The sequence below is a fragment of the Heterodontus francisci genome, chromosome 30 (assembly GCF_036365525.1).
Source record: "Heterodontus francisci isolate sHetFra1 chromosome 30, sHetFra1.hap1, whole genome shotgun sequence".
Classification (NCBI taxonomy): Eukaryota; Metazoa; Chordata; class Chondrichthyes; order Heterodontiformes; family Heterodontidae; genus Heterodontus; species Heterodontus francisci.
Genome location: NC_090400.1, coordinates 23,326,192 through 23,353,879, shown reverse-complemented (window position 1 = coordinate 23,353,879; position 27,688 = coordinate 23,326,192). Strand labels below are relative to the sequence as shown.

At 44.7% G+C, this 27,688-nt stretch overlaps 1 protein-coding gene across 12 annotated transcripts in view; it reads left to right on the top strand.

The window, feature by feature from the left end:
- The window catches only part of LOC137346623 (elastin-like), a 508,685-nt gene that overhangs the window by 200,806 nt on the left and 280,191 nt on the right, over positions 1 to 27,688 (top strand). For all 12 annotated transcript variants that reach the window (XM_068010226.1, XM_068010221.1, XM_068010223.1 and 9 more), the window contains 2 exons: positions 14,972 to 15,040; positions 17,226 to 17,261. In XM_068010226.1, coding sequence (XP_067866327.1) covers positions 14,972 to 15,040; positions 17,226 to 17,261 — 105 coding nt within the window. The remainder of the gene's footprint in view (positions 1 to 14,971; positions 15,041 to 17,225; positions 17,262 to 27,688) is intronic.

The following is a 27,688-nucleotide window of genomic DNA, read 5'->3' as shown; positions in this document are numbered from 1 at the left end:
GCCTTATCACTCTAACCCGATTAAAATTACTACAGTATGTGACGCTACCACGCTCACATGCATACGAGAGGCACACACACATAAATAGATACAGAGGGGGAGAAAGAATTAAGGGGGGGAGGGGCTGCTGAAGTAGAGTTCGTAATAAATGCAATACAGTGTCCTTGTGGTAGTATCCTTGATTGAAGTGGAAGTCTTGGAGTTCTCTCTGGGCCCCAGTGTACAATTTCAGACTTGCTTCTCTGGTACCAGAAGGCCAAAGAGGTATTTGTCTAAACACAGGAAAGCGAACAAGTCAGAGGGAATACAGCGGAAGTAAGTTTCAAGGGAGTAAGACCAGGATGGAAGGCCTCTACTTTAATGCCAGGAGTATTGCAGGTAAAACGGATGCGTTAAGGGCAATGATTGACACGTGGAATTGTGATATAGTAGCCATCACGAAGACATGGTTGAGGAAGGGGCAGGATTGGCAGCTCAATATCCCGGGATATAGAATCTTCAAGCGAGACAGAGGAGGTGGCAAAAGAGGAGGGGGCATTGCAATATTAGTTAAGGAGTCAGTTACTGCTGTAAGGAGAGATGATATCTTGGAGGGGGCATCAAATGAAGCTTTATGGGTAGAGTTTAGGAATAAAAGAGGGACAGCCACATTGCTAGGTGTTTATTATAGACCCCCAGATAGTCAGCGGGAAATTGAGGAGCAAATATGTGCGCAATTTGCAGAGGTGTGTAAAAATAATAGGGTAATTATATTAGGTGATTTCAACTTTCCCAACATTAATTGGGATAGTCATCGTGTTAAGGGCGTAGATGGAGTGGAGTTCTTAAAATGTATACAGGAGAACTTTTTAGCTGAATATGTAGAGGATCCAACAAGGGAGGGTGCAGTGATGGACCTAATTCTGGGGAATGAAGCCGGACAGGTGGTTGATGTGTTCGTGGGGGCACATTTTGGTGATAGTGACCACAACATGGTACAATTTAAGCTTGTTATGGAGAAAGAAATAGACAAGTTGCAAAAAAAGGTTTTGGATTGGTGGAGAGCGAATTTTAGTAAAATAAGGCAGGCTCTGGCCAAGGTAGAATGGAAAGAGTTACTTGTCGGGAAATCTACAGATGAGCAATGGGGGGCATTCAAAAAGGAAATGGGGAGGGTACAGGCCCAACATGGTAATAGGTAGGAGCAACAAGCCCGGAGAACCATGGATGACCAGAAACATTCAGGGTACGATGAGAAGGAAAAGAGAGGCTTTTAGCAAATACAAGGAGAGCAAATCAATGGAAGCATTAGTGGAGTACAGAAAGTGTAGGATGGAGCTTAAGAAAGCAATTAGGAGAGCAAAGACGGGATATGAGAAAGCTCTGGCTGGTAAAAGTAGGGAAAATCCCAAGATATTCTATAAATATATCAATGGGAAGAGGATAACCAGGGAAAGAGTAGGACCCGTTAGGGACCAAAGGGGAAATTTGTGGGTGGAGCCAGAGGACATTGGTAGGGTGTTGAACGAATACTTCACATCTGTCTTCACCAAAGAGAAAGAGGATGTAGATATGGAACTTAGAGAGAGGGACTGTGAGGTTCTTGAGCAAATTGTCATAGGGAGTGACAAGGTATTGGAGGTTTTGGAAGGCTTAAAAGTGGACAAATCTCCAGGTCCGGATGATTTGTGTCCCAGGATGCTGTGGGAGGCGAGGATGGAGATTGCAGGGGCTCTGACCCTCATTTTTAATTCCTCTCTGGCCACGGGGGAGGTGCCAGAGGACTGGAGAACAACTGATGTGGTCCCACTATTTAAGAAAGGTTGTAGAGATAAGCCAGGGAACTAAAGACCACTGAGTCTCACGTCAGTGGTAGGGAAACTATTGGAGAAAATTCTGAAGGAGAGAATCTATCACCACTTGGAGAGGCAAAATTTGATTAGGAATAGTCAGCATGGCTTCGTCAGAGGGAGTTCATGCCGAACAAATTTGATTGAATTTTTTGAGCATGTGACCAGGTGTGTAGATGAGGGTAGTGCAGTTGATGTAGTTTACATGGATTTCAGCAAAGCCTTTGACAAGGTCCCACATGGGAGACTTATCAAGAAAGCAAATGCACATGGGATACAAGGTAACTTGATAAGGTGGATTCAAAATTGGCTTAGCTGTAGGAGACAGAGAATGATGACAGACAGCTGTTTTAGTGACTGGGAGCCAGTGTCCAGTGGTGTACCACAGGGATCTGTGCTGGGTCCCCTATTGTTTGTCATTTATATAAACAACATAGATGACTATGTGGGGGGTAGGATCAGTAAGTTCGCGGATGACACAAAGATTGGCCGAGTGGTTAACAGTGAGGTGGAGTGTCTTGGGTTACAGGAAGATATAGACGGGATGATCAAATGGGCAGAAAAGTGGCAGATGGAATTTAACACTGAAAAGTGTGAGGTGATACACTTTGGAAGGAGTAATGTGACACGGAAGTATTCAATGAATGGCCTGACACTGGGAAGTTCCGAGGAACAAAGGGACCTTGGCGTGTTTGTCCATAGATCTCTGAAGGCAGAAGGGCAGGTTAATAGGGTGGTGAAAAAGGCATATGGGACACTTGCCTTTAGCAATCGAGGCATAGATTACAAAAGCAGGGAGGTCATGTTGGAGTTGTACAGAACTTTGGTAAGACCACAGCTGGACTGTGTGCAATTCTGGTCGCCACATTATAGGAAGGATGTGATTGCATTGGAGGGGGTGCAGAGACGATTCACCAGGATGTTGCCTGGGATGGAACATTTAAGCTATGAAGAGAGGTTGGATAGTCTTGGGTTGTTTTCACTGGAGCAGAGAAGACTGAGGGGTGACCTGATCGAGGTGTACAAGATTATGAGGGGCATGGACAGGGTGGATAGGGAGAAGCTGTTCCCCTTAGTTGAAGGGTCAGTTACAAGGGGTCACAAGTTTAAGGTACGGGGCAGGAGGTTTAAGGGGGATTTGAGGAAGAACTTTTTTACCCAGAGGGTGGTGACGGTCTGGAATGCCCTGCCTGGGAGGGTGGTAGAGGCAGGTTGCCTCACATCCTTTAAAAAGTACCTGGATGAGCATTTGGCACGTCATAACATTCAAGGCTATGGGCCAAGTGCTGGCAAATGGGATTAGGTGGACAGGTGAGGTGTTTTAATGCATCGGTGCAGACTCGATGGGCCGTAGGGCCTCTTCTGCAATGTATTATTCTGTGATTCTGTCTGTAGTCTTGAAGTCTAACTGCCACCGAGGATTCCCTGGGACTTTGCTAGGGAGTTTAGTTTAGAGATACAGCACTGAAACAGGCCCTGCGGCCCACCGACTCTGTGCCGACCATCAACCACCCATTTATACTAATCCTACAATAACTCCATATTCCTACCACATCCCCACCTGTCCCTATATTTCCCTACCACCTACCTATACTAGGGACAATTTCTAATGGCCAATTTACCTATCAACCTGCAAGTCTTTGGCATGTGGGAGGAAACCGGAGCACCCGGAGGAAACCCACTCAGACACAGGGAGAACTTGCAAACTCCGCACAGGCAGCACCCAGAATTGAACCCGGGTCGCTGGAGCTGTGAGGCTGCGGTGCTAACCACTGCGCCACTGTGCAGAGAAAGAGAGAGGGATTTTATCTTCTGCCAACCCAGTTGCAGTCTTTCTTCTTTCTGTGCAGCACAATTCAAAAATCCCCAGACTGGGCAGCAGGTAGGACATATGACCATCTCTTTGATACAGGTGCTTCTTGGAGGGTTCTCGCTATGAAGGCGAACATACCATTTGCCTTCTTAACTGCCTGCTGCACCTGCATGCTTACTTTCAGCGACTGGTGCACAAGGATACCCAGGTCTCGCTGCACCTTCCCCTTTCCCAATCTATCGCCGTTCAGGTAATAATCTGCCTTTCTGTTTTTGCCACCAAAGTGGATAACCTCACATTTATCCACATTATACTGCATCTGCCATGTATTTGCCCACTCACTCAACCTGTCCAAATCACACTGGAACTTCTCTGCATCCTCCTCACAGCTCACACTCCCACCCAGCTTTGTGTCGTCTGCAAACTTGGATATATTACATTTAATTCCCTCATCTATATCATTGATATATATTTTGAATATCTGAGGTCCTAGCATTGATCCCTGTGGTACCCCACTAGTCACTGCCTCCCGCTCGGAAAAAGACCCGCTTATTCCTACTCTTTGTTTCCTGTCTGCCAACCAATTTTCTATCCATGTCAGTATCTTACCCCCAATCCCATGTGCTTTAATTTTGCACGCTAATCTCTTACGTGGCACCTTATCGAAAGCCTTCTGAAAGTTCAAATACACCACATCCACTGGTTCTCCCTTATCTATTCTACTAGTTACATCCTCAAAAAATTCCAGTAGATTTGTCAAGCATGATTTCCTTTTCATAAATCCATGTTGACTTTGTCCGATCCTGTCGTTGTTTTCCAAGTGCTTTGCTATTACATCTTTTATAATGGACTCTAGCATTTTCCCCACTACTGATGTCAGGCTATCTGGTCTATAATTCCCTGTTTTCTCTCTACTTCCTTTTTTTAAATAGTGGGGTTACATTAGCTGTTCTCTAGTTGGCTCCTCAACACATTGGTCCAAAAAACCATCACATACGCACTCCAGGAATTCCTCCTCCACAGTATTACTGCTAATTTGGTTTTCCCAATCTAAATGTAGATTAATCACAGTTGCACCCTTATTGCATATGTCTCTAATTTCCTGTTTAATGCCATCCTCTACATCACCACTGCTGTTTGGGGTTCTGTATACAACCCCCACCAACGTTTTCTGCCCCTTGGTGTTTCTTAGCTCCACCCATACAGATTCGACATCAGGATTCTCTGATCTAATATCCTTCCTCACTATTGTATTGATTTCCTCTTTTACTAACAAAGCTACTCCACCTCCTTTCCCTTTTTGCCTGTCCTTCCTAACTATTGAATATCCTTGGATGTTCAGTTCTCATCCATGGTCACCCTGCAGCCATGTCTCCATAATCGCAACTATATCGTATCCATTTACATCTTTTTGCGCGGTTAATTCGCCTACCTTATTGCGAAACTCCGCGAATTGAGACATAATGCCGTTAGGCTTGTCTTTTTAACATTCTGAGTCATCTTAGCATTATGTCACACTATGGCCCTCTTTGTTTCTTGCCCTTGATTTCTGTGCCTTCCACTTTTACCTTTTTGTGTCCTGTCTTTCGTTTCTATCCTTGTTTCCTCCTCCTCAGTCTCCCCACTCAGGTTCCCATCCCCCTGCCATTCTAGTTTAAATCCTCTCCAACAGCACTAGCAAATGCTCCCACAAGGACATCGGTTCCGGTCCTGCCTGGGTGTAACCCGTCCCGTTTGTACAGGTCCCACCTTCCCTAGAACCAGTTGCGATGTCCCAGAAATCTAAATCCCTCCCTCCTGCACCATTTCTCCAGCCACGCATTCATCTGGTCTATTCTCCTGTTCCTATACTCACTAACACGTGGCACAGGAAGTAATTCTGAGGTCCTGCTTTTTAATTTAGCTCCTAACTCCTTAAATTCATCTTGCAGGACCTCATCCCTTTTTCTACCCATGTCTTTGGTACCGACATGTACCACGACCACTGGCTGTTCAGCCTCCCCCTTCAGAATGTCCTGCAGCCGCTCCGAGACATCCTTGACCCTAGCACCAGGAAGGCAACATACCGTCTGGAGTCTCATTTGTGGCCACAGAAACGCCTGTCTTTTCCCCTTACAATTGAATTTCCTATCACTATGGCTCTCCCAGTCTTTTTCCCCCTGCTGTGCAGCAGAGCCATCCGTGGTGCCATGAACTTGGCTGTTTCTGCTTTCCCCTGGGAAGCCATCCCCCCCCAACAGTATCCAAAGCAATATATCTGTTAGAGAGGGGGGTGGCCTCAGGGGACTGCCTGCGCCTACTACTCCGCCTGGTGGTCACCCATCCCTTTTCTGCCTGTGTAGCCGTTACCTGTGGTGTGACCACCTCGCTAAACGTGCTATCTATGACGTCCTCAGCATCGTGGATGCTTCACAGTGAATCCACCTGTAGCTCCAGCTCCATAATGCGGGTAGCCAGTAGCTACAGATGGATATACTTCCTGTACACATGGTCCTCAGGGACACTGGAAGCATCCCTGATTTCCCACATAGCGCAGGAGGAGCATATCACGGGTGCGAGCTCTCCTGCCATGACTTACCTTTAGATTACTTAGTTACTCCCTTTAATTAAAAAATACTAATTATGCTAGGGGCCTTGTTCTACTCCAAATGCTACCCACTACAATCTAAAGTCCTTAATAAATTACATTAATTTAAAAAAACACACTTTTGTAGTACTAACCTTATCACTTAGAAGGTAGGTTTAAAAAAATAACTTTTCCCTGATTTTTTAAAGCTATTTCCAGACACTAACAGCTGTTACTCACCAACCAATCACCTTGCAGATTTCCTGTGATGTCACTTGACTTTTTTTCAAACTCTGACACACCTGGACTGCTGTCTGCTCCGCTCCCAGAAGGTAAGTGACTGGGCCTCGATCCTCGGGCTCAATTTACCCTCTTCTCTCACACTCCGCTCCCAGAATTTTGATTGGGATCAATTTGATTTCCCACTTCCAATTTCTTGTTTGTGGGTCCAATCTTGGATGATAGCCCTCAAATTTCTGTTACAACCAGGTGTGGAAGGGGTCATGGGCTTCTCCTTTGCCCCTTTCCTGGTTTGGCCGTAACAGGGTTTATCTTTTAAAACACAGTGATTTTTAGCTCACCCCCTCAGTGAGCCCTTGCTCACTGCACTCTAATTGTAATTACAAATGAACCAATCAGACAGATTTTCTTGAGTTTAAACAAGAAAGATGTAAGTTTATTAGCCTTATCACTCTAACCCGATAAAAATGATTACAGTTCGCGATGCAACCATGCTCACATGTATACGAGAGGCATACACACACACACAAATAGATACAGAGGGGGAGAAAGAATTAAGTGGGGGGAGGTTGAAGTAGACTTCGCAATAAATGGAATACAGATACGGTTATTAGTGTCCTTGTAGTCATGTCCTTGATTGAAGTGGATGTCTTGGAGTTCTCTCTGGGGCCACACGCACAACTTCAGACTTCCTTTTCTGGTACCAGAAGGCCAAAGAGGTGCTCTGTCTGTCGTCTTGAAGTTTAAGCTACCACCGGGGGTTCCCTGGGACTTTGCTGGAGAGAGAGAGAGAGGAAGGGACTTTGCAACTGGACTGACATAAGAAGTCTTTTCCTTTTCTGAGGCATGATTCAAAAAGCCCCAGTCTTACCAGCAGGTAGGTCATGTGACCATCTCTGTTTGAAACAGCAGCTTCTGGATTTCAAAGCTTTCCAGACACGTTCAGTGGGGGGTGAAGTTTTGGCTCTTACACAGTCAAAGGATATTGAACAGTTTTATTGTCCAGACCAATCTTGTTAACTGAATCAAGGATCACCCCCATTGTCTCTCCATTCATGTCGCTCAGAATGCAAATGTGCAACCATGTTTTCAACTGCTCAGCTCTGCTTTTTTTGAACAAGTTATTTGCAATGTCCCATACGACAAAATTAATATGTTTCCATTTGGCAGGTGTGACTTCCATCACATGAGACAGAGATTGTCCACAGTAAACTAAGCAAATCTGTTAATGGCTAAAAGGGCAGATCAGTGGGAGTCATTCCAGTACACCAACCATTTTGATGTATTCTTCCATTGGCCTTCTAGTACCTGGCTCATCGATGTCATCCTCTAAGTGTTGTGCAACAGAGCTAGGGTGCGACCTCATCCTCCAGGGAGCTACCACCTGGCCTCTGCTTTCCCTTGCCCTGGCTGCAGCGCACTCCTGCCTACTCTCTTACCACCTGCCTCTACGCTATCCTCTAATTACAGCAGCATCAGTATCTGAGCTGGTGGCTGTGAGAGTAAAAGTGAATAATGATGTGTCTTCATCTTTTCTGTCTTCCGCTCTTCCACCACTGCCTGATCAAATTGCAGTTCTTAGGCGTTTGAAAGGTTCTTAGGCATTTGACTCTATGACTCTCTAAAAAAGGAAATTGTAGCCTTATGGTGAGGGGAGAGGAATAAGTGTAAGCATACACTTCTTACTATCAGCAGCTTTCCATTGGGATAAGGGAGAAGTGGGATGAGAAAAGGAGGATTAAGCTTGCGGGTACCCTCTCCTTCTGCCCCACTGGTGGCCATGGCCTCAGCATGGCCATTTTCATATGGGTTAGTATTGTCTCGTCCATGGGGGTTAGAACATGCAGGCGTGCCTCTCCCTCTCCGGTTAGTTCACGCTGCCATTGGTTGTGCACCATTTTCACCTGCAAGAGAGACGGAAGTGTGTCAGTGAGTGTCATGCAATCTATTTGGGTTATGTGGCTCCCATGGATGAATAGCTGCGAGTGTGGACAAGCTGTAAGATGTGGATTTGAGACTGCAACAGTGTTTGAGGTTGAGGTGAAGTATATAAATGTTAGGTGTGAGTCCTGATTGATATAGATTATTGGTAGGTGAGTGATGAGGGTGTGGTGAATTGTGGCTGAGGATAGTGTGCAGTTGATTGAATGCATCACCAAATGTCATATTAGAATCATAGAATTATAGGATAGTCACAGCACTGAAGAAGGTCATTCGGCCTGTTGTATCTGCTCTCTGAAGGAGCAATTCATCTCGTGCCATTCCCCCGCCTTCTCCCCATAGCCCTGCATATTCTTCCTTTTCAGGTAATAATCAAGTTCCCTCTTGAATGCCTCGATTGAACCTGCCTCCACCACACTCTCAGGAGTGCATTCCAGATCTTAACCATGAACTGTTACATGAAGCTGTTTTTCTTCATGTCGCTATTACTTCTTTTGCCAATTAGCTTAATTCTGTGCCCACTGGTTCTTGATCCTTCCACCAATGGGAACTGTTTCTCCCTATCTACTCAGTCCAGACCCCTCATGAATTTGAATACCTCTATCAAATCTCCTCTCAACTTTCTCTTCTCCAAGGAAAACAGTCCCAACTTCTCCAATCTATCTACATAACTGAAGTTCCTCATTCTTGGAACTATTCTCATGAATCTTTTCTGCACTCTGTCTAATGTCTTCACATGTTTTCTAAAGTGTGGCACTCACAACTGGACACAATACTCTAGTTAAGGCCGAACCAGTGTTTTTTTGAAGTTTAACATAACTTACTTGCTTTTGCTCTCTAAGCCCCTGTTGATAAAGCCTAGGATGCTGTATGCTTTATTAACCGCTCTCTCAACTTGCCCTGCCACCATTAATGATTTGTGCACATATACACCCAGGTCCCTCTGCTCTAGCACCCCCTTATAATTGTCCCCTTTATTTCATGTTGTCTGTCTCAAATGAATCACTTCACACTTCTCTGCATTAAATTTCATCTGCCACTTGTCCGCCCATTCCACCAACTTGTCTATGTCCTTTTGAAGTTCTACACTATCCTCCTCACAGTTCACAATACTTCCAAGTTTTGTATCGTCCTCAGATTTTAAAATTGTGCCCTGTACACCAAGGTCCAGGTCATTAATATATATCAGGAGCAGCAGGGGTCCTAATGCTGACCCCTGGGGAACTCCATTATTTCCAGTCTTCCTCCAGTCCAAAAGAAATCATTAACCACTACTCTGTTTCCTGTCACTCAGCCAATTTTATATCCACCTTGCTACTGTCCCTTTTATCCTTGAGCTCTAACTTTGCTCACAAGTCTGTTGTGCGGCACTTTATCAAATGCCTTTTCAAGTCCATGTGCACCACATCAACAGCATTACCCTCATCAGCCCTCTCTGTTACCTCATGAAAAAAATCGAGCAAGTTAGTAAACCACAGTTTTCCCTGAACAAATCCATGCTGGCTTTCCTTAATTAACCTGCATTTGTCCAAGTGACTATTAATTATGTCCCGAATTATCGTTTCTAGAAGCTTCCCCCACCACCGAAGTTAAACTGACTGGCCTGTGGTTGCTGTCTTATTTTTACACCCTATCTTGAACAAGGATGTTACATTTGCAATTCTCCAGTCCTCTGGCACCACTCCTGAGTTGAAGGAAGACTGTAAAATTATGGCCAGTGCCTCTGCAACTTACACTGTCACTTCCCTCAGTACCCTTGGATGCATCTCATCCAGTCCTGGTGCCTTATCAACTTTAAGTACAGACAGCCTATCCAATACCTCCTCCTAATCACTTTTAAACCCTTCAAGTGTCTGAATTACCTCCTATTTCACCACAACCTGCACAGCATCTTCTTCCTTGGTAAAGACAGATACAAAGTATGGTTTTAATACCTAAACCGTGCCCCCTGCCTCCATTTGTAATTACCCTTCTTTGTGCCTAATCGGCCCCACTCCTCCTTTTACCACTCTTTTACAATTTATATGCCTATAGAATACTTTTAGATTCCCTTTTATGTTAGCTTCTAGTCTCTTCTCATACTCTCTCTTTGCTTCCCTTACTTGCTTTTACAATTCCCCTCTGAACCTTCTATATTCAGCCTGATTCTCAGTGGTATTATCCACCTGACATCTGTCATACGAACACTTTTTTCACTGACCTTAACCACTAAATGTCTTGTTAACTGCATCCAGGTCCTTGGGGTTGTACTTCTGGCATTGACTTCTGCAGCTATTTGTTCCCCCTGCCTTTACAAAATTTGTCTAGATGGCTTTCTGCACACCACCCCCTGCCCCCCACACCCCTCCCTCCTGCCAGAGCAGACAGAACATCTTTCCTCTTTTCCACCTCCTTTACCAAGACCTCAGGTGCAACATCCGAAAACATTGATTCCATTCTCCCATGGTTTGCCATTCTTCACCCTTTCCCAGGTCAGATTCACTTGCTCCAGGTAGAATGCACCTCCCCTTTAAGAGGTGCAGGCTAGTTTTAAGTAGTGTCAGGTAGAATCGACATTGGAGCCCCTGCTGGTGCGGGAATCGCAGGCTGCACACAGGCATCTTTTTAATGAGCAGGCAGCTCAAAGTTGGCATGCTGTCTACATTCCACACAACTGTCACAGGTTAATCATGCATCACGATCTGGCTGCCTGTTTTCAGGCATCAACCAATTTTTCCCATTGTGTCAGACACCACGCCCACCCACCCACTACTTTATGAAGCTCTTTTTTCAGAATTCCCGTCATGCTCCATATATACCATATTTTTTTTATTCATTCATGGGATGTGGGCGTCGCTGGCCAGGCCAGCATTTATTGCCCATCCCTAATTGCCCTTGAGAAGGTGGTGGTGAGCTGCCTTCTTGAACCGCTGCAGTCCATGTGGGGTAGATACACCCACAGTGCTGTGAGAAAGGGAGTTCCAGGATTTTGACCCAGCGACAGTGAAGGAACGGCGATATAGTTCCAGGTCAGGATGGTGTGTGACTTGGAGGGGAACTTGCAGGTGGTGGTGTTCCCATGCATTTGCTGCCCTTGTCCTTCTAGTTGGTAGAAGGAAGCTGCTGTCTAAGGAGCCTTGGTGCGTTGCTTTAGTGCATCTTGCAGATGGTACACACTGCTGCCACTGTGCGTCAGTGGTGGAGAGAGTGAATGTTTGTAGATGGGGTGCCAATCAGGCGGGCTGCTTTGTCCTGGATGGTGTCGAGCTTCTTGAGTGTTGTTGGAGCTACACCCATCCAGGCAAGTGGAGAGTATTCTATCACACTCCTGACTTGTGCCTTGTAGATGGTGGACAGGCTTTAGGGAGTCAGGAGGTGAGTTACGCGCCTCAGGATTCCTAGCTTCTGACCTTCTCTTGTAGCCATGGTATTTATATGGCTACTCCAGTTCAGTTTCTGGTCAATGGTAGCCCCTAGGATGTTGATATTGGGGGATTCAGTGATGGTAATGCCATTGAATGTCAAGGGCAGATGGTTAGATTCTCTCTTGTTGGAGATGGTCATTGCCTGGCACTAGTGTGATGCAAATGTTACTTGCCACTTATAGCCCAAAGCCTGGATATTGTCCAAGTCTTCCTGCATTTCTACACGGACTGCTTCAGTATCTGAGGAGTCGCGAATGGTGCTGAACATTGTGCAATCATCAGCGAACATCCCCACTTCTGACCTTATGATTGAAGGAAGGTCATTGATGAAGCAGCTGAAGATGGTTGGGCCTAGGACACTACTCTGAGGAACTCCTGCAGTGATGTCCTGGAGCTGAGATGATTGACCTCCAACAACCACAACCATCTTCCTTTGCGCTAGGTATGACTCCAACCAGTGAAGGGTTTTCCCCCTGATTCCTTTGAACTCAGTTTTGCCAGGGCTCCTTGATGCTATACTCGGTCAAATGCTGCCTTGATGTCAAGGGCAGTCACTCACCTCACCTCTTGAGTTCAGCTCTTTTGTCCATGTTTGAACGAAGGCTGTAATGAGGTCAGGAGCTGAGTGGCCCTGGCGGAACCCAAACTGAGCGTCACTGAGCAGGTTATTGCTAAGCAAGTGCTGCTTGATGGCATTGTTGGTGACATCTTCCATCACTTTACTGATGATTGACAGTCGGCTGATGGGGCAGTAATTGGCCAGGTTGGACATGTCCTGTTTTTTGTGTACAGGACATACCTGGGCAATTTTCCACATTTCCGGGTAGATGCCAGTGTTGTAGCTGTACTGCAACAGCTTGGTTAGGGGCGCGGCAAGTTCTGTAGCACAGAAGGCCCATAGCCTTTGCAGTATCCAGTGCCTTCAGTAGTTTTTTGATATCACGTGGAGTGAATCAAATTGGCTGAAGTCTGGCATCTGTGATGCTGGCAACTTCAGGAGGAGGCTGAGGTGGATCATCAACCCGGCACGTCTGGCTGAAGATTATTGCAAATGCTTCAGCCTTATCTTTCGCACTGATGTGCTGGGCTCCCCCATCATTGAGGATGGGGATATTTGTGGAGCCACCTCCTCCAGTTAGTTGTTTAATTGTCCACCACCATTCACGACTGGATGTGGCAGGACTGCAGAGCTGAGATCTGATCAGTTGGTTATGGGATCGCTTAGCTCTGTCTGTTGCATGCTGCTTACGCAGTTTGGCACGCAGATAGTCCTGTGTTGTAGCTTCACCAGGTTGACACCTCATTTTGAGGTATGCCTGGTGCTGCTCCTGGCATGCTCTCCTGCACTCTTCATTGAACCAGGGTTGGTCTCCTGGTTTGATACCAATGGTAGAGTGGGGGATCTGCCGGGCCATGAGGTTACAGATTGTGGTTGAGTACAATTCTGCTGCTGCTGATAGTCCACAGCGCCTCATGGATGCCCAGTTTTGCATTGCTAGATCTGTTTGAAATCTATCCCATTTAGCACGGTGGTAGTACCACACAACACGATGGAGGGTATCCTCAATGTGAAGGCGGGACTTCGTCTCCACAAGGACTGTGTGGTGGTCACTCCTACCAATACTGTCATGGACAGATGCATCTGCGGCAGGCAGATTGGTGAGGACGAGGTCAAGTATGTTTTCCCCTCTTATTGGTTCCCTCACCACCTGCCGCATACCCAGTCTAGCAGATATGTCCTTTAGGACTCGGCCAGCTCGGTCAGTAGTGGTGCTACGATTCCACTCTTGGTGATGGACGTTGAAGTCCCCCACCCAGAGTACATTCTGTGCCCTTGCCACCCTCAGTGCTTCCTCCAAGTGCTGTTCAACATGGAGGAATACTGAGTCATCAGCTGAGGGAGGGCAGTAGGTGGTAATCAGTAGGAGGTTTCCTTGTCCATGTTCAACCTGATGCCATGAGACTTCATGGGGTCCAGAGTCGATGTTGAGGACTCCCAGGGCAGCTCCTTCCCTACTGTGTACCACTGTGCCGCCACCACTGCTGGGTCTGTCCTGCCGGTGGGACAGGACATACCCGGGGATGGTGATGGCAGGGTCTAGGACATTGTCTGTCAGGTATGATTCCGTGAGTATGACTAAGTCAGGCTGTTGCTTGACTAGTCTGTGGGCCAGCTCTCCCAACTTTGACACAAGCCCCCAGATGTTAGTAAGGAGGACTTTGCAGGGTCGACAGGGCTGGGTTTGCCATTGTCGTTTCCGGTGCCTAGGTCGATGCCGGGTGGTCCGTCCGGTTTCATTCCTTTTTATAGACTTCGTAGCGGTTAGATACAACTGAGTGGCTTGCTAGGCCATTTCAGAGGGCATGTAAGAGTCAACCACATTGCTGTGGGTCTGGAGTCACATGTAGGCCAGACCAGGTAAGGACAGCAGATTCCCTTCCCTAAAGGACATTAGTGAACCAGGTGGGTTTTTGCAACAATTGACAATGGTTTCATGGCCATCATTAGACTAGCTTTTTTTAAAATTCCAGATTTATTAATTGTATTCAAATTCCACCTTCTGCTGTGGTGGGATTTGAACCCATGTCTCCATGTCTCCAGAGCAATACCCTGGGTCTCTGGGTTACTAGTCCAGTGACAATACCACTACGCCACCGCCTCCCCGTATGACCCATTCATATGTTTTGTGTCATATCTGAGATGTAAACCGTAGAATAAAGTATTTCTTCTTCATCCAAAATCATTTCAACGAATTCAGCCAAGGCTCTGGCCAATGATTCATTTGTAGTATTTTGGTTAGCTGATCCAATTGGATGACAGAAAATTGGCACATGGTGCAATAATTTTAGCATTGTAGAATTGCAATTGAAAAATGCAGACTGATTATATGCAATTTTGCATATCCTAAAAGACAGGAGCAATCCATATGACTGTGTCACACCTAAACAAGAGAACAAACTGTTTCTTCCTCCATTAAAAATAATTTCTGTTAATTCAGTCAAGGAACTGACCCATTTGAACTTTTGATCACACTCCACCATCTGCCCTTGCAGCAAATGAAAGCAGCAGTTCAAGCTTGGTTATAGGTCTTAGTAAAACTTCAATATCTTTCGTACCAACAGTATTTTCTTCTGTTGGGTTTATTTGACATCTAATGATTGTAATTCCCCTGTTCAGGCATTCCAGGAATTGTACCCGGACAAGTACCAGGAGGTGTACCTAGAACTGTTCCAGGAGGTGTATCAGGTAATTTGATCTCCCATTAATAATATTTTAGATTCAATGAGATAAGTTGAATGAAATAGTGTTACTGTTTTCAGTTTTGTAATGCAGTCTGTTAGGGTGCATTTACACTATAACTGTAGTCTTTCACTTTGTATCAATGTTGCAATTATAGTGTAAATACAGTCAGTCTTCTAGTACTGCCCCTCAGCACTCTTGCAACTCAGTGAGTGAAGAGTGCAGGACTATTGTGACACGGTGGAGACACCTGTCAACATTGGCCCCAGACCGAGCTTCCATGGAAGTTGTCATATGGGCCACATTGTGGTGACCACCATTATCATATTTATAGAGCTGACCGTTTAGTCCACGTTGGAAAGAATTAGCTCAATGCTCTGTGCATAACTTTGATGGAAGTTGGAGCTGGACTCCTCCATGCACTGTAGCATTATGAGATAGGACGTTGTGAGGTTGCCTAGCAAACCTAACAATTTCTGGTGAATGCCCATCAGCTTTCTTTGTTAAACTTGGTCCTAAAAGGCAGCATTCAAGTCCTCTGAATCAGAGCTGGCATGTACTGTTGCCCTCTGGTGAGCTGCCACCTGTAGCTTCTTATCCCCCTGCTCTCGCTCCTGTGCCTACAGGTGACCCATACTATTTTTAGCCTAGGTAAATAATGGCACAATCTGTAATGATTTCACATTTAATCTTTTTAATAGCATTTTAAACTGTATTGATCTGATGGTTCTGAATACTACAAAAGCTCCCACGGCACCATTTGAAGAGCAGGGAATGAACTTGCTCAACCAACTTCCTCTATGTAAATTGATTCCTCCTTTGATTACATCACAGAGTAACTTCACTTCATGAGTAATTAATTGGTTGTGTAAAGCTTTGGATCATCTGGAGCATCTGATTAATTCAAGTTCTTTTTTAGGTTGTTATATTAGATCAAAATGTGGGATTTTTTCCTGGATTAGCTCAGAAGAATTGGGAAGAAACATTGGTGTTCTTGGAAGACTAAGTGTAAAATTTCAAGTGTCACTCTCTCCTCAATGAGATTCTGATGGTTTCAGCACCAATGAAGTTGGTTAGAAACACAAGAGCTGTTGAAGCTACCTATCATTCTGTATCAGTTTCAATTGTTTCCATGGAATATGACTGATGAACCTTCAAAGATTCAAACATGATACGGGGTAAACCTTTCAGGACTGAGATGAGGAGAAATTACTTCACCCAGAGAGTGGTGAGCCTGTGGAATTCGCTACCACAGAAAGTGGTTGAGGCCAAAACGTTGTATGTTTTCAAGAAGGAGTTAGATGTAGCTCTTGGGGCGAAAGGGATCAAAGGATATGGGGGAAAAGGAGTGGCGCAGTGGTTAGCACCACAGCCTCACAGCTCCAGTGACCCGGGTTCAATTCTGGGTACTGCCTGTGTGGAGTTTGCAAGTTCTCCCTGTGACCGCGTGGGTTTTCGTCGGGTGCTCCGGTTTCCTCCCACAGCCAAAGACTTGCAGGTTGATAGGTAAATTGGCCATTATAAATTGCCCCTAGTGTAGGTAGGTGGTAGGGGAATTGAGGGAAGATGGAGATGTGGTAGGAATATGGGATTCATGTAGGATTAGTATAAATGGGTGGTTGATGGTTGGCACAGACTCGGTGGGCCGAAGGGCCTGTTTCAGTGCTGTATCTCGAAATAAATTCTTCCAAATACTCCAGTCTATGCATGCAAATGTTCAGATACAGAATTAATTAACACTTGCTGGGTAAAGATTGCTGGAATATCCATTGAGCTGGGAAAATCCATTGGTCGCCCAACCCAATAGATACCCTTTGTTCAGAAAGCTTCTCTATGCTCCCAGAATCCATCAGGATCTATTTTGCCAGACATTTGCCATTTCTACTTCAGTTCTTTTTGGATGCAACCAGTTGTAGTGCCATCTAATAGACAATAGAGTAGTTTACACATGCTCTATGGAAGAGATAGGAATTAATGGGCAAGTAGTCTTATTTTATTCCATGTTTACTTACTAAAGATTACTATGATTTGTTCGTTGGATTTGAATGATTTGCATTAATATTGAATATTTCAGAAATCGGGTTTATCTGGAATGAGGAGGTCCTGTTGGTCTGCATAAATGTTACTGATTGATCCACTCTATAGCTAGCTGATCTTTCTGTCATAACATGTCAATCCTATATCATTGCAGATGGATATGCGGCAGCTAAAGCTGCTATGTATGGAGGTAATCTTTCTACTTTTGTCATTTGTAAAAGCATCAAATGATTATTGCATTAGTAAGCACAGAATATTAATGGGAAAAATCTTCTTGACAAGTAGAGAACATAGACAACAATTAAATTCATCATTTAGTAAAGAAAGCGATTTTTCTGAATATTACTATCAGATCTCCTCACTTCACTGTGTGCTGAGCAACATTGAAGTGATTTCTGAGATAAATACCATTCTGCAATTCAGCAGAATTGAGTTTGGCAGAAAGAAACTGCTGCTGCTTCATACCAAGGTTGTAGTTCCATAAACTGAACAATATTCATTCTCTGAGTACACAGAGCCAAGAGTTCCATAATCCTGCCAGGTGTTTATTTCAAGGGTTTTGCCCAGAGAAAAACAAGAAAACAGCTCGCCACAGGAGAAACAAGCAGGGAATATCCCAATCTTGGACCTAGGCCAATATAAAATGTTGCTGGAGCAATGATTAATTCTTTGATTAGAGATCTATACAGGAAATGAATGGAGTCAATAAAGCAGGAATCAGAGTAAAGACAAATGGCAGCAGAGGCAGAGTCACAAACTGCTCAATAATTCCTCTTTTCAAAATGCTCTACCTAATATGAATTCCTTCACATAATTTATTGATGTCTATTCGACTATTTTCTAGTTGTAGTTTAAGCTGGTAGTTTATTTTCGTATTTTCCACTAGATTTTTGAGTTTTGCTCTTTTCCCTTTCGCAATATTTCTTCACTATTCCAACAGTGACCACCAATACTATCTGTCAGTGCTACCTGAAAGTTACTAGATTTACACATTATATCATATTCCTAGGCATGTACAATGGATTCCTCAGGTACCACTTCTTTCACGACATGATGTTTAGCATATTTATCTCAGATTCTTGTGCCACATCAGACCGCACTAACGTTAGAGTATTTAGGTATTCAGTCAAGTGATGAAAGGTAGTGGAAATCTGGTACTCTGCCAAAAGGCTGTGTATGCTAAGTTCATTCAAATTTTCCGAAGACTGAGATTGATAGATTTTTGTTCAGTAAGGGTATCAAACAATGTGGATAAAAGCTGATAAATGAAGTTGAGTTATAAATTAGCCATGATCAATTTCAATGGTAGAGCAGGTTCAAGGGATGGTTCAAGGAATAGATGGTGCAGGAGGGAGGTCTTTAGTTTCCTGGATCACTGGGTCTGTTTCTGGCGAAGGTGGGACCTGCACAAGTCGGACGGGTTGCACCTGAACCGGAACGGGACCAACATCCTTGCAGGGAGGTTTGCTCGTGCTTTTGGGGGGTTTAAACTAATTTGGCAGGGGGATGGGATACAGAGTGGAGGTACAGCAGGGGGTGATGCACAGCCAAATATAAAAGAGAAACAGTCAGTCTGGAAGGCAGAGCAAATATCGACCTGTTAAGGCACAAGTGGATAATGCAAGGCTGGATTGCATCTATTTTAACTCAAGGAGTTTTATAAGTAAGGCAGATGAATTGAGGGTGTTGATTAACACATGGGAATATGATATTATTGCTATTACAGAGATATGGTTGAGGGAAGGGCAGGACTGGCAGCTCAATATTCCAGGGTACGGAATCTTCAGGTGTGACAGGGGTGGAGGGAGGGGAGTGTAAAAGAGGAGGTGGCATTGTACTATTGATCAAGGAGTGCAGTAAGGAGGGATGATATCTTAGAAGGATCCTCAAATGAAGCCATATGGGTAGAACTTAAAAACAAAAAGGGGGCAATTACTTTGCTGGGAGTGTACGACAGGCCTCCAAACAGTCAGGGAGAGATAGAGGAGCAGATATGTAGGCAAATCTCAGAGAGGTGTAAAAATAATAGGGTAATAATAGTAGGGGATTTCAACTTCCCTAATATCAGCTGGAATAGTCTTAGTGCAAAAGGCTTAAAGGGGACAGAATTCTTAAAGTGCATCCAGGAGAGCTTTTTGAGCCAGTACGTAGAAAGTCCTACAAGAGAAGGGGCGGTACTGGACCTAATCTTAGGGAATGAAGCTGGACAAGTGGTAGAAGTGTCAGTGGGGGAGCATTTCGGAGATGGTGACCATAATTCTGTAAGATTTAAGGTAGTAATGGAAAAGGACAAAGATGGACCGGAAATAAAGGTACTGAGTTGGGGGAAGGCTGATTTCAATATGATGAAACAGGATCTGGCCAAAGTGGACTAGGAGCAGCTACTTGTAGGAAAGTCTACATCAGACCAGTGGAAGTCATTCAAAAAGGAAATAGTGAGAGATCAGGGCCAACATGTTCCCATAAAGGTGAAGGGTAGGACCAACAAGTCCGGGGAACCCTGGATGTCAAGGGATAGAAAGGATTGGATAAGAAAAAAAAAGGAGGCTTATGGCAGATTCAGAGGGCTGAAAACAGCAGAGGCCCTAGAGGAGTATAGAATGTGTAGGGAGGGGGGGTACTTAAAAAAGTAATTAGGAGAGCGAAGAGGGGACATGAAAAAACACTGGTGGGCAAGATAAAGGAAAATCCTAAGGCATTTCATAAGTATAGTAAGGGCAAGACAATAACCAGGGAAAGAGTTGGGCCCATTAGGGACCAAAGTGGCAATCTGTGTGCAGAGCTGGAGGACGTAGATGAGGTTTTAAATGATTACGTTTCATCTGTGTTCACTATGGAGAAGGATGATGTAGGTGCAGAGATCAGGGAGGGGGATTGTGATATATCTGAACAAATTAGCATTGAAAGAAGGAGGTATTAGCTGTTTTAGTGAGCTTAAAAGTGGATAAATCCCCAGGCCCAGATGTGATGTATCCCAGGCTGCTATGTGAGGCAAGGGAGGAGATTGCAGGGGCTCTGACACAAATTTTCAAATCCTCTCTGGCCACAGAAGAGGTGCCAGAGGACTGGAGGACAGCGAATGAGGTACCATTATCCAAGAAGGGTAGTAGGGATAATCCAGATAATTACAGGCCAGTGGGTCTACCATCAGTGGTAGGGAAACTATTGGAAAAGATTCTGAGGGACAGGATTAATCTCCACTTGGAGAGGCAGGGATTAATCAAGGATAGTCAACATGGCTTTGTCAGGAGGAGATCATGTCTAACAAATTTGATTGAATTTTTCGAAGAGGTGACTAGGTGTGTAGATGAGGGTAAAGCAGTTGATGTAGTCTACATGGAATTCAGTAAGGTTTTTGATAAGGTCCCGCATGGGAGATTGGTCAGGAAGGGAAGAGCCCATGGGATCCAGGGCAATTTGGCAAATTGGATCCAAAATTGGCTTAGTGGCAGGAGGCAGAGATTGATTGTCGAGGGTTATTTTTGCAATTGAAAGCCTGTGACTAGTGGTGTACCACAGGGATCGGTGCTGGGACCCTTGCTGTTTGGAGTGTACATTAATGATTTAAACATGAATATAGGAGGTAAGTTCAGTAAGTTTTCAGATGACACGAAAATTAGTGGTGTCGTAAATAGTGAGGAGCAAAGCCTTAGATTACAGGACAATATAGATGGGCTGGTAAGATGGGCAGAGCAGTTCCAAATGGAATTTAATCCTGAGAAGTGTGAGGTGATGCATTTTGGGAGGACTAACAAGGCAAGGGAATATACAATGAATGGTAGGACCCTAGGAAGTACAGAGGGTCAGAGAGACCTTGGTGTACTTGTCCATAGATCACTGAAGGCAGCAGCACAGGTAGATAAGGTGGTTAGGAAGGCATATGGGATACTTGCCTTTATTAGCCGAGGCATAGAATATAAGAGCAGGGAGGTTATGATGGAGCTGTATAAAATACTAGTTAGGCCACAGCTGGAGTACTGTGTACAGTTCTGGTTGCCACACTACAGGAAAGATGTGATTGCAATGGAGAGGGTGCAGAGGAGATTCACCAGGATGTTGCCTTGGCTGTAGCATTTCGGCTATGAAGAGAGACTGGATAGGCTAGGGTTGTTTTCCTTAGAGCAGAGAATGCTGAGGGGGGACTTGATTGAGGTATACAAAATTATGAGGGGTATAGATAGGGTAGATAGGAAAAAACCTTTTCTCTTAGCGGAGATGTCAATAAACAGGGGCCATAGATTTAAGGTAAGGGGCAGGAGTCATCGAGTCATACAGCACAGAAACAGGCCCTTTGGCCCATCATGTCCATGCCGGCCATCAAGCACCTACCTATTCTAATCCCATTTTCCAGCACTTGGCCCGTAGCCTTGTTTGCTATGGCGTTTCAAGTGCTCATCTAAATACTTCTTCAATGTTCTGATGGTTCCTGCCTCTGCCACCTCTTCAGGCAGTGCGTTCCATATTTCAACCACCCTCTGGTGAAAATTTTTTCCTCAAATCCCCTCTAAACCTCCTGCCTCTTACCTTAAATCTAGGCCCCCTGGTCCTTTTCCATATCTACCTTAAATCTTAGAGTTATGGTCACTATCTCCGAAATGCTCCCTCACTGACTTTTCTACCACTTGCCCAGCTTCATTCCCTAGGATTAGGTCCAGTGCTGCCCCTACTCTTGTAGGACTATCTACGTACTGGCTCAAAAAACTCTCCTGTGTGCATTTTAAAAATTCTGCCCCCTTAAGCCTTTTGCACTAAGACTATCCCAGCTGATATTAAGGAAGTTGAAATCCCCTACTATTATTACCCTATTATTTTTACACCTCTCTGAGATTTGCCCACATATCTGCTCCTCTGTCTCTCCCTGACTGTTTGGAGGCCTGTAGTACACTCCCAGCCAAGTGATTGCCCCCTTTTTGTTTTTAAGTTCTACCCATATGGCTTCATTTGAGGAACCTTCTAAGATATCATCCCTCCTTACTGCAGTAATTGACTCCTTGATCAACAGTGCAATACCACCACCTCTTTTATCCCCTTCCTTGTCACGCTTGAAGATTCTGTACCCTGGAATAGTGAGCTGCCAGTCCTGCCCTTCCCTCAACCATGTCTCTGTGATAGCAATGATATCATATTCCCATGTGCTAATCAATGCCCTCAATTCATCTGCCTCACTCGTAAGATGCAATCCAGCCTTGCATTTTTCACCTGTGCCTTGACAGGTCTGCCTTCCAGACTGACTCTGTTTCTCTTCTATATTTGACTGTGCATCTTCCCCTACTGTACCTCCATTCAGTATCCCATCCCCCTACCAAATTAGTTTAAACCGCCCCCAACAGCGCTAGCAAACCTCCCAGCAAGGATGTTGGTCCCATTCCGGTTCAGGTGCAACCCGTCCAATTTGTACAGGTTCCACCTTTGCCACAAACAGTCCCAGTGATCCAGGAAACTAAGGCCCTCCCTCCTGCACCATCTCCTCAGCCACGTATTCATCAGCTCTAACCTCCTATTCCTATAATATTCCTATAATTCCTATAAACCTAGGAGGTTTAGAGGGGATTTGAGGAAAAGTTTTTTCACCCAGAGGGTGGTTGGAATTGGAACACACTGCCTGAAGGGGTGGTTGAGGCAGGAACCCTCACAACATTTAAGAAGTATTTAGACGAGCAGTTGAAATGCCATAGCATACAACGCTACGGGCCAAGTGCTGGAAAATGGGATTAGAATAGATAGGTGTTTGATGGCTGGCACAGACATGATGGGCCAAAGGGCCTGTTTCTGTGTGGTATAACTCTATGACTCTAAGGGGCTGCTGTTACTCACTTTTGCCATACCAAAGCACTACTTGTGTTTTAGCAGTGATGGAGCAATTACGGACATGGTGGATACTTGGAATTATAATATCTCTGGTCTTCAAATCAACCAATACCAACCTATTCTCAATGTGATGCATGACATTACCAGCTGACAATTGCTTGCCACTGAATGGTGTAATTGGGAGTTTAGTATTCATGCAAGCATGTCAACAGCTTTGTTAATGTCAGTCATGTCTCAGTAGTGGCACTCTTGCCTCAGAGTCAGAATGTTGTGGTCGCAAGTCCCAATCCACAGACTTGAATGTAAAATCTAGCCTCACAGTCCAGTGCAGTAGTTAAGGAGTGCTACACTGTTGCTTGTGCCATCTTTTGGATGAGGCATTAAACTAAGGCATCATCCACCTTTTCGGTAGACATGTAAGATTCCATGGCAATATTTTGAAGAAGAGCAGAGGAATTCAACCCTGTGTCCTGGCCAATATTGATTCCTCAACCAACATCACTGGAAACATTTCTTCTTATTATTGCATTGCTGTCAGTGGGATCTTGCTGTGCACAAATTGTTGCTGCACTTCCTATGTTGCAACAGCAATTTCACTGCAAATGAGTTGTTACAGACAGGTGGGAGATGAAGTATTGCAGATTGCTTTGTTTAAGACTCAGTCGATGTCGGTGGACAATCTTAGTAAAATTTCTCAGAGGGGTAGTTTTTAAGGTCACCTTTTTCAGTCTTTGCCTCGTGGTTTAAAGATGATACAGGCAGAGTCTGTTCTTGGCTGCAATGGATCTCTCAGCCCCTAGTTTTCTCTCTCTCTCTGTGTCAGAGAAATCCCTTTTTGAAGAAAAACCCTTATCAGGTTTGGTTTAGGTCAAGTGACCATAGATGCTCTCCCCTGGTGTGTTCATACAATGTCTTTGAACATGGAGCCATTGTTACACAATGGGGTTTGAATGTGGCTTAACTTGATAAAGTGGTGTTATGTCCCACCTATTATCAGTGTCCCTGTCTGTGAAGGTCTTTGTTAACCCAATTCTTGAAGATTGGAGCCATTTAGCATTGGATGGCCTGTTTAGCATTTTAATGTGCCTTCCCCAGAACTATTTTTTATTTTATTTTAGAGATACAGCACTGAAACAGGCCCTTCGGCCCACCGAGTCTGTGCTGACCAACAACCACCCATTTATACTAATCCTACATTAATCCCATATTCCCTTACCACGTCCCCACAATCCTCCTACCACCTACCTACACTAGGGGCAATTTACAATGGCCAATTTACCTATCAACCTGCAAGTCTTTGACTGTGGGAGGAAACCGGAGCACCCGGCGGAAACCCACGCAGTCACAGGGAGAACTTGCAAACTCCACACAGGCAGTACCCAGAACTGAACCCGGGTCGCTGGAGCTGTGAGGCTGCAGTGCTAACCACAGCACCACTGTGCCACACTGTAACTAATCCAGACATGATGATGGGTTTAGTCTCCAACAATCACTATGTATATTTGCAGTACAGGAGGGTCACCTGACCTCATACTCCATCTTGTCTGCAGCAAGATGTGTCCATTATTTGGAGTTTAATTCACCAGTTCATTTTTACAGTTCATAATTGCTCCAGTTCACTTTAGTTCGTATCTGTTCTCTTTGTGAGCATGAGAGTACTTAACTAATTGTAGAGTAATGTCCTAAGATCATGACAATAGTTCAGAATGACATGACTCAGATAAAGATAAAACTAAGTAATTTTGAAAAAAATGGGTCGAATTTTATTCTGGCGACAGGGGTCCCAACGGCAGGCCGGAAGGCAGGGTGAGAACTCATCTTGGCTGTCCGTCGTAACCCTGTTACAATTTAACAGTGGGCAGCCAATTAACTGCCTGCTGTCGGGGATGCATCCCTTTCAGGGACAAGCTCCTGCCTCCAGAGCTGCTGGCCAATTGGAGGGCTGGAAGCTATGCAGTACCAGCAGCGCCACTGGGAGAAGTGGCCACTGCCGGTACTGCAAGTGATCTGCAGCACCGAGGACGTCAGGGACCCCGGGACAGGTGAGTTTGGTTGGGGTTGCTGGGACCAGTGATGCAGGCCCTGATGATGTGGTGGGGAGGGTGGTTGGTGAGGATAGTGGGGTTCTTCCCAGGAGGGTGGGCATTGCCATGTAAGGTGCCCTCCGGAGGCCCTGGAATGCTCCCAAAGGAGGGACCCCCTCCCGCCCGACTCTGCTCGGAGGCCAAAACGCTGCGGCGGGCCCCTCCATCCCCCCAAGAAATTGGAGTGGAGGCAGGAAGAGGCCTTAAGTGGCCCGGACAAAATGGCAGGGGGCCCGGACAGCGTCGGGAACGGTACCCCTTACTATTTTGTTTCTCCTCCCCCCACCCCCACCCCCGCCTCCATTCCTGTCTCCAAGGGCATGATAAAATCCTGCCCAATGAGAATGGAACTGGGAAAGATAAACTGCAAAAACAATGGCAATCAAAGAGATAGGACACCAGTGGGAAATATTTGAAAAGGTGGTCAGTAGTGTTCCAGAGAAATATCCACTCAATAACAAGAACAAACTAGCCAATAATGAATTAGCCTGGATGAATAAAGAGGTGAGAGCAAAATTGAAACTAAAGAGAAAGGCACACATAAAGACAATAAAGGAGAGTGTAACTAAAGGGACTATGAAGAAGTTAGGAAAAAAGTCAGTGAAACAATTAGGAAGGCAAAGATGAGGTACAAAATTAAATTATCAACGAATATAAAAAGTAGTAGTAAGGTATTCTCCAGACACAAATAACGAAAGGAAAATGAGTATCGGGATAGGGCCACTAGGGTGCAAAAGATAATCTTGCAGCTTATAACAGTGAAATGGCAGAAATATTAAATAATTACTTTGCCTCAGTGTTTACTAGGAGGACATTACATAACAAGAAGAGATCAAAAAATATATCATGAGATTTAAGATAGAAATGTGAGGATAATATGTAACCTAATCAAACTTAGAAAGGATAAAACCCCTGGTTGAGATGGATTGCATTTGTGCATTCTAAAAGAAGCGAGGGAAGAGATGGCAGAGGACCTATTACATATAGATAAAATCCACCAGCAAAGGACATAGTACCAGAGGACTGGTGAACAGCTAATGTTATAATTATATTTAAAGAAGGAGATAAAATAATTCCAAGGGGTTTTGACCAGCTAGCAACATCAGTGGTAGAAAAAATAATTGAACCTTTACTGAAAGGTACAATAGAAAATGATCTAGAAACCTAAAATATTAAATAATAGTCAACACAAATTTCAAAAGGGTTAGTCATGCTTAATCAACCTTATTGAATTATTTGAAGAAGTAACAGAAATAGACAAAAATGTAATAGTATATGTAATATATTTAGATTTTCTCAGTGTGTAAAATTTGGTACTGCATAATAGACTCATGACTAAAGTCAGAACATATGCAGTCAGGAGACAAGGAGCAGAATCGATAGCAAGCTTATCTACGAGGGTGTTTGCAAATGGAGTGCAATATAAAGAGCGTGGAAAAGCTGAGGAATTTGGTGTGAGTAGGAATTTGGTGCAAAGGGGTAAGGAGGTGCTGCTTTTTGCCTCCAGTACTTGTACTGGTTTGTGTAACCTCCAGGCAATAAGTACTTAATATTTTTGTCCAGTGTTGTATTGCTTGGTGTGAGTTAGTGTGTAGAAGAGAAAACAAAACTTACCACAACTATAACATAGATATAAATAATCTAGATTAAGATGGGGCAGGGAAGATCCTGTGTCCAGGATGTGGAACTTTGTGAACAGCGAGACTGTACTAAGTGAACATGTCTGCAATAGATATCTCCATCTCAAATCTCTCTGGCTCAGACTCATTGAATGGAGTGCGAGTTGGAGACACTCTGATACATAAGGGATGGGGATACATATCTGGACAGTTTCCTGCAGACCTCAGTCTTCTTCATAGAGAGGTGTAGATTCAGAATGGGGATAGTGTGACCAGTACTGTGCGGAGCAAGGGAAATCCATGTGAGATAGAGAATGAGAATCTGCAGAAACTGATCCCATTCAACAGGTATAATGTACTTGCTACCTGTGAGGAGAAGGATAAAGACTGTCAGAAGGACTGCTAGAGTGCTGATCATGGCACCTTGGAGTTGGTGTCAATCCAGAGGGGCAGGAAGAGGAGGGGAGTGTAATGTGTTCCTTGTAGGGGATTCAACAATAATTTCACATAGCATTCTTTGTAGGTAGGATCGAGAGACCCACATGGCATGTTGCCTAGCTGGGGCAAGGGTGAGTGATTTCTCAAGCCGGCTTGAAAGGATATTCGAAAGGAAGGAGGAGGATCCAATCATTGTGATCCATGTTGGGACTGGTGTTCCCTCTAAGCTGCGCAGCAACCCAAAAGCCCCTGTGCAGGCCACATGCAAGTTGGCTCCTTTAAGTTACTGCATGTGCATGGCTGTGCAAAAAAATTTAAAGGGCCATGCACTTAAACAAATCCCCTGTGCACTATTAAAACAAAACTAGAGGGTAGGTTGGTTAGGACCAAGAACATAGGAAGAGTAGATCCTGTTTGGAGAGTATCAGGAACAAGGGCTAAATTAAAGGACAGGACCTGAATTGTTATAATGTTGGGATTATTACCTGAACCATGTGAAAATTGACGTAGCGTAAGCATAGGAGTGGAGTGACGTGTGGATGAAGCGGTCATGTGGGAAGAGAGGTTCCATTTCATGGGACACTGGCGCCAGTACTAGGACAGGAAGGAACTTTACCATTGGGATTGGCTCCACCTGAACTGGGCTGGGACTAGCATCCCAGTGGAAA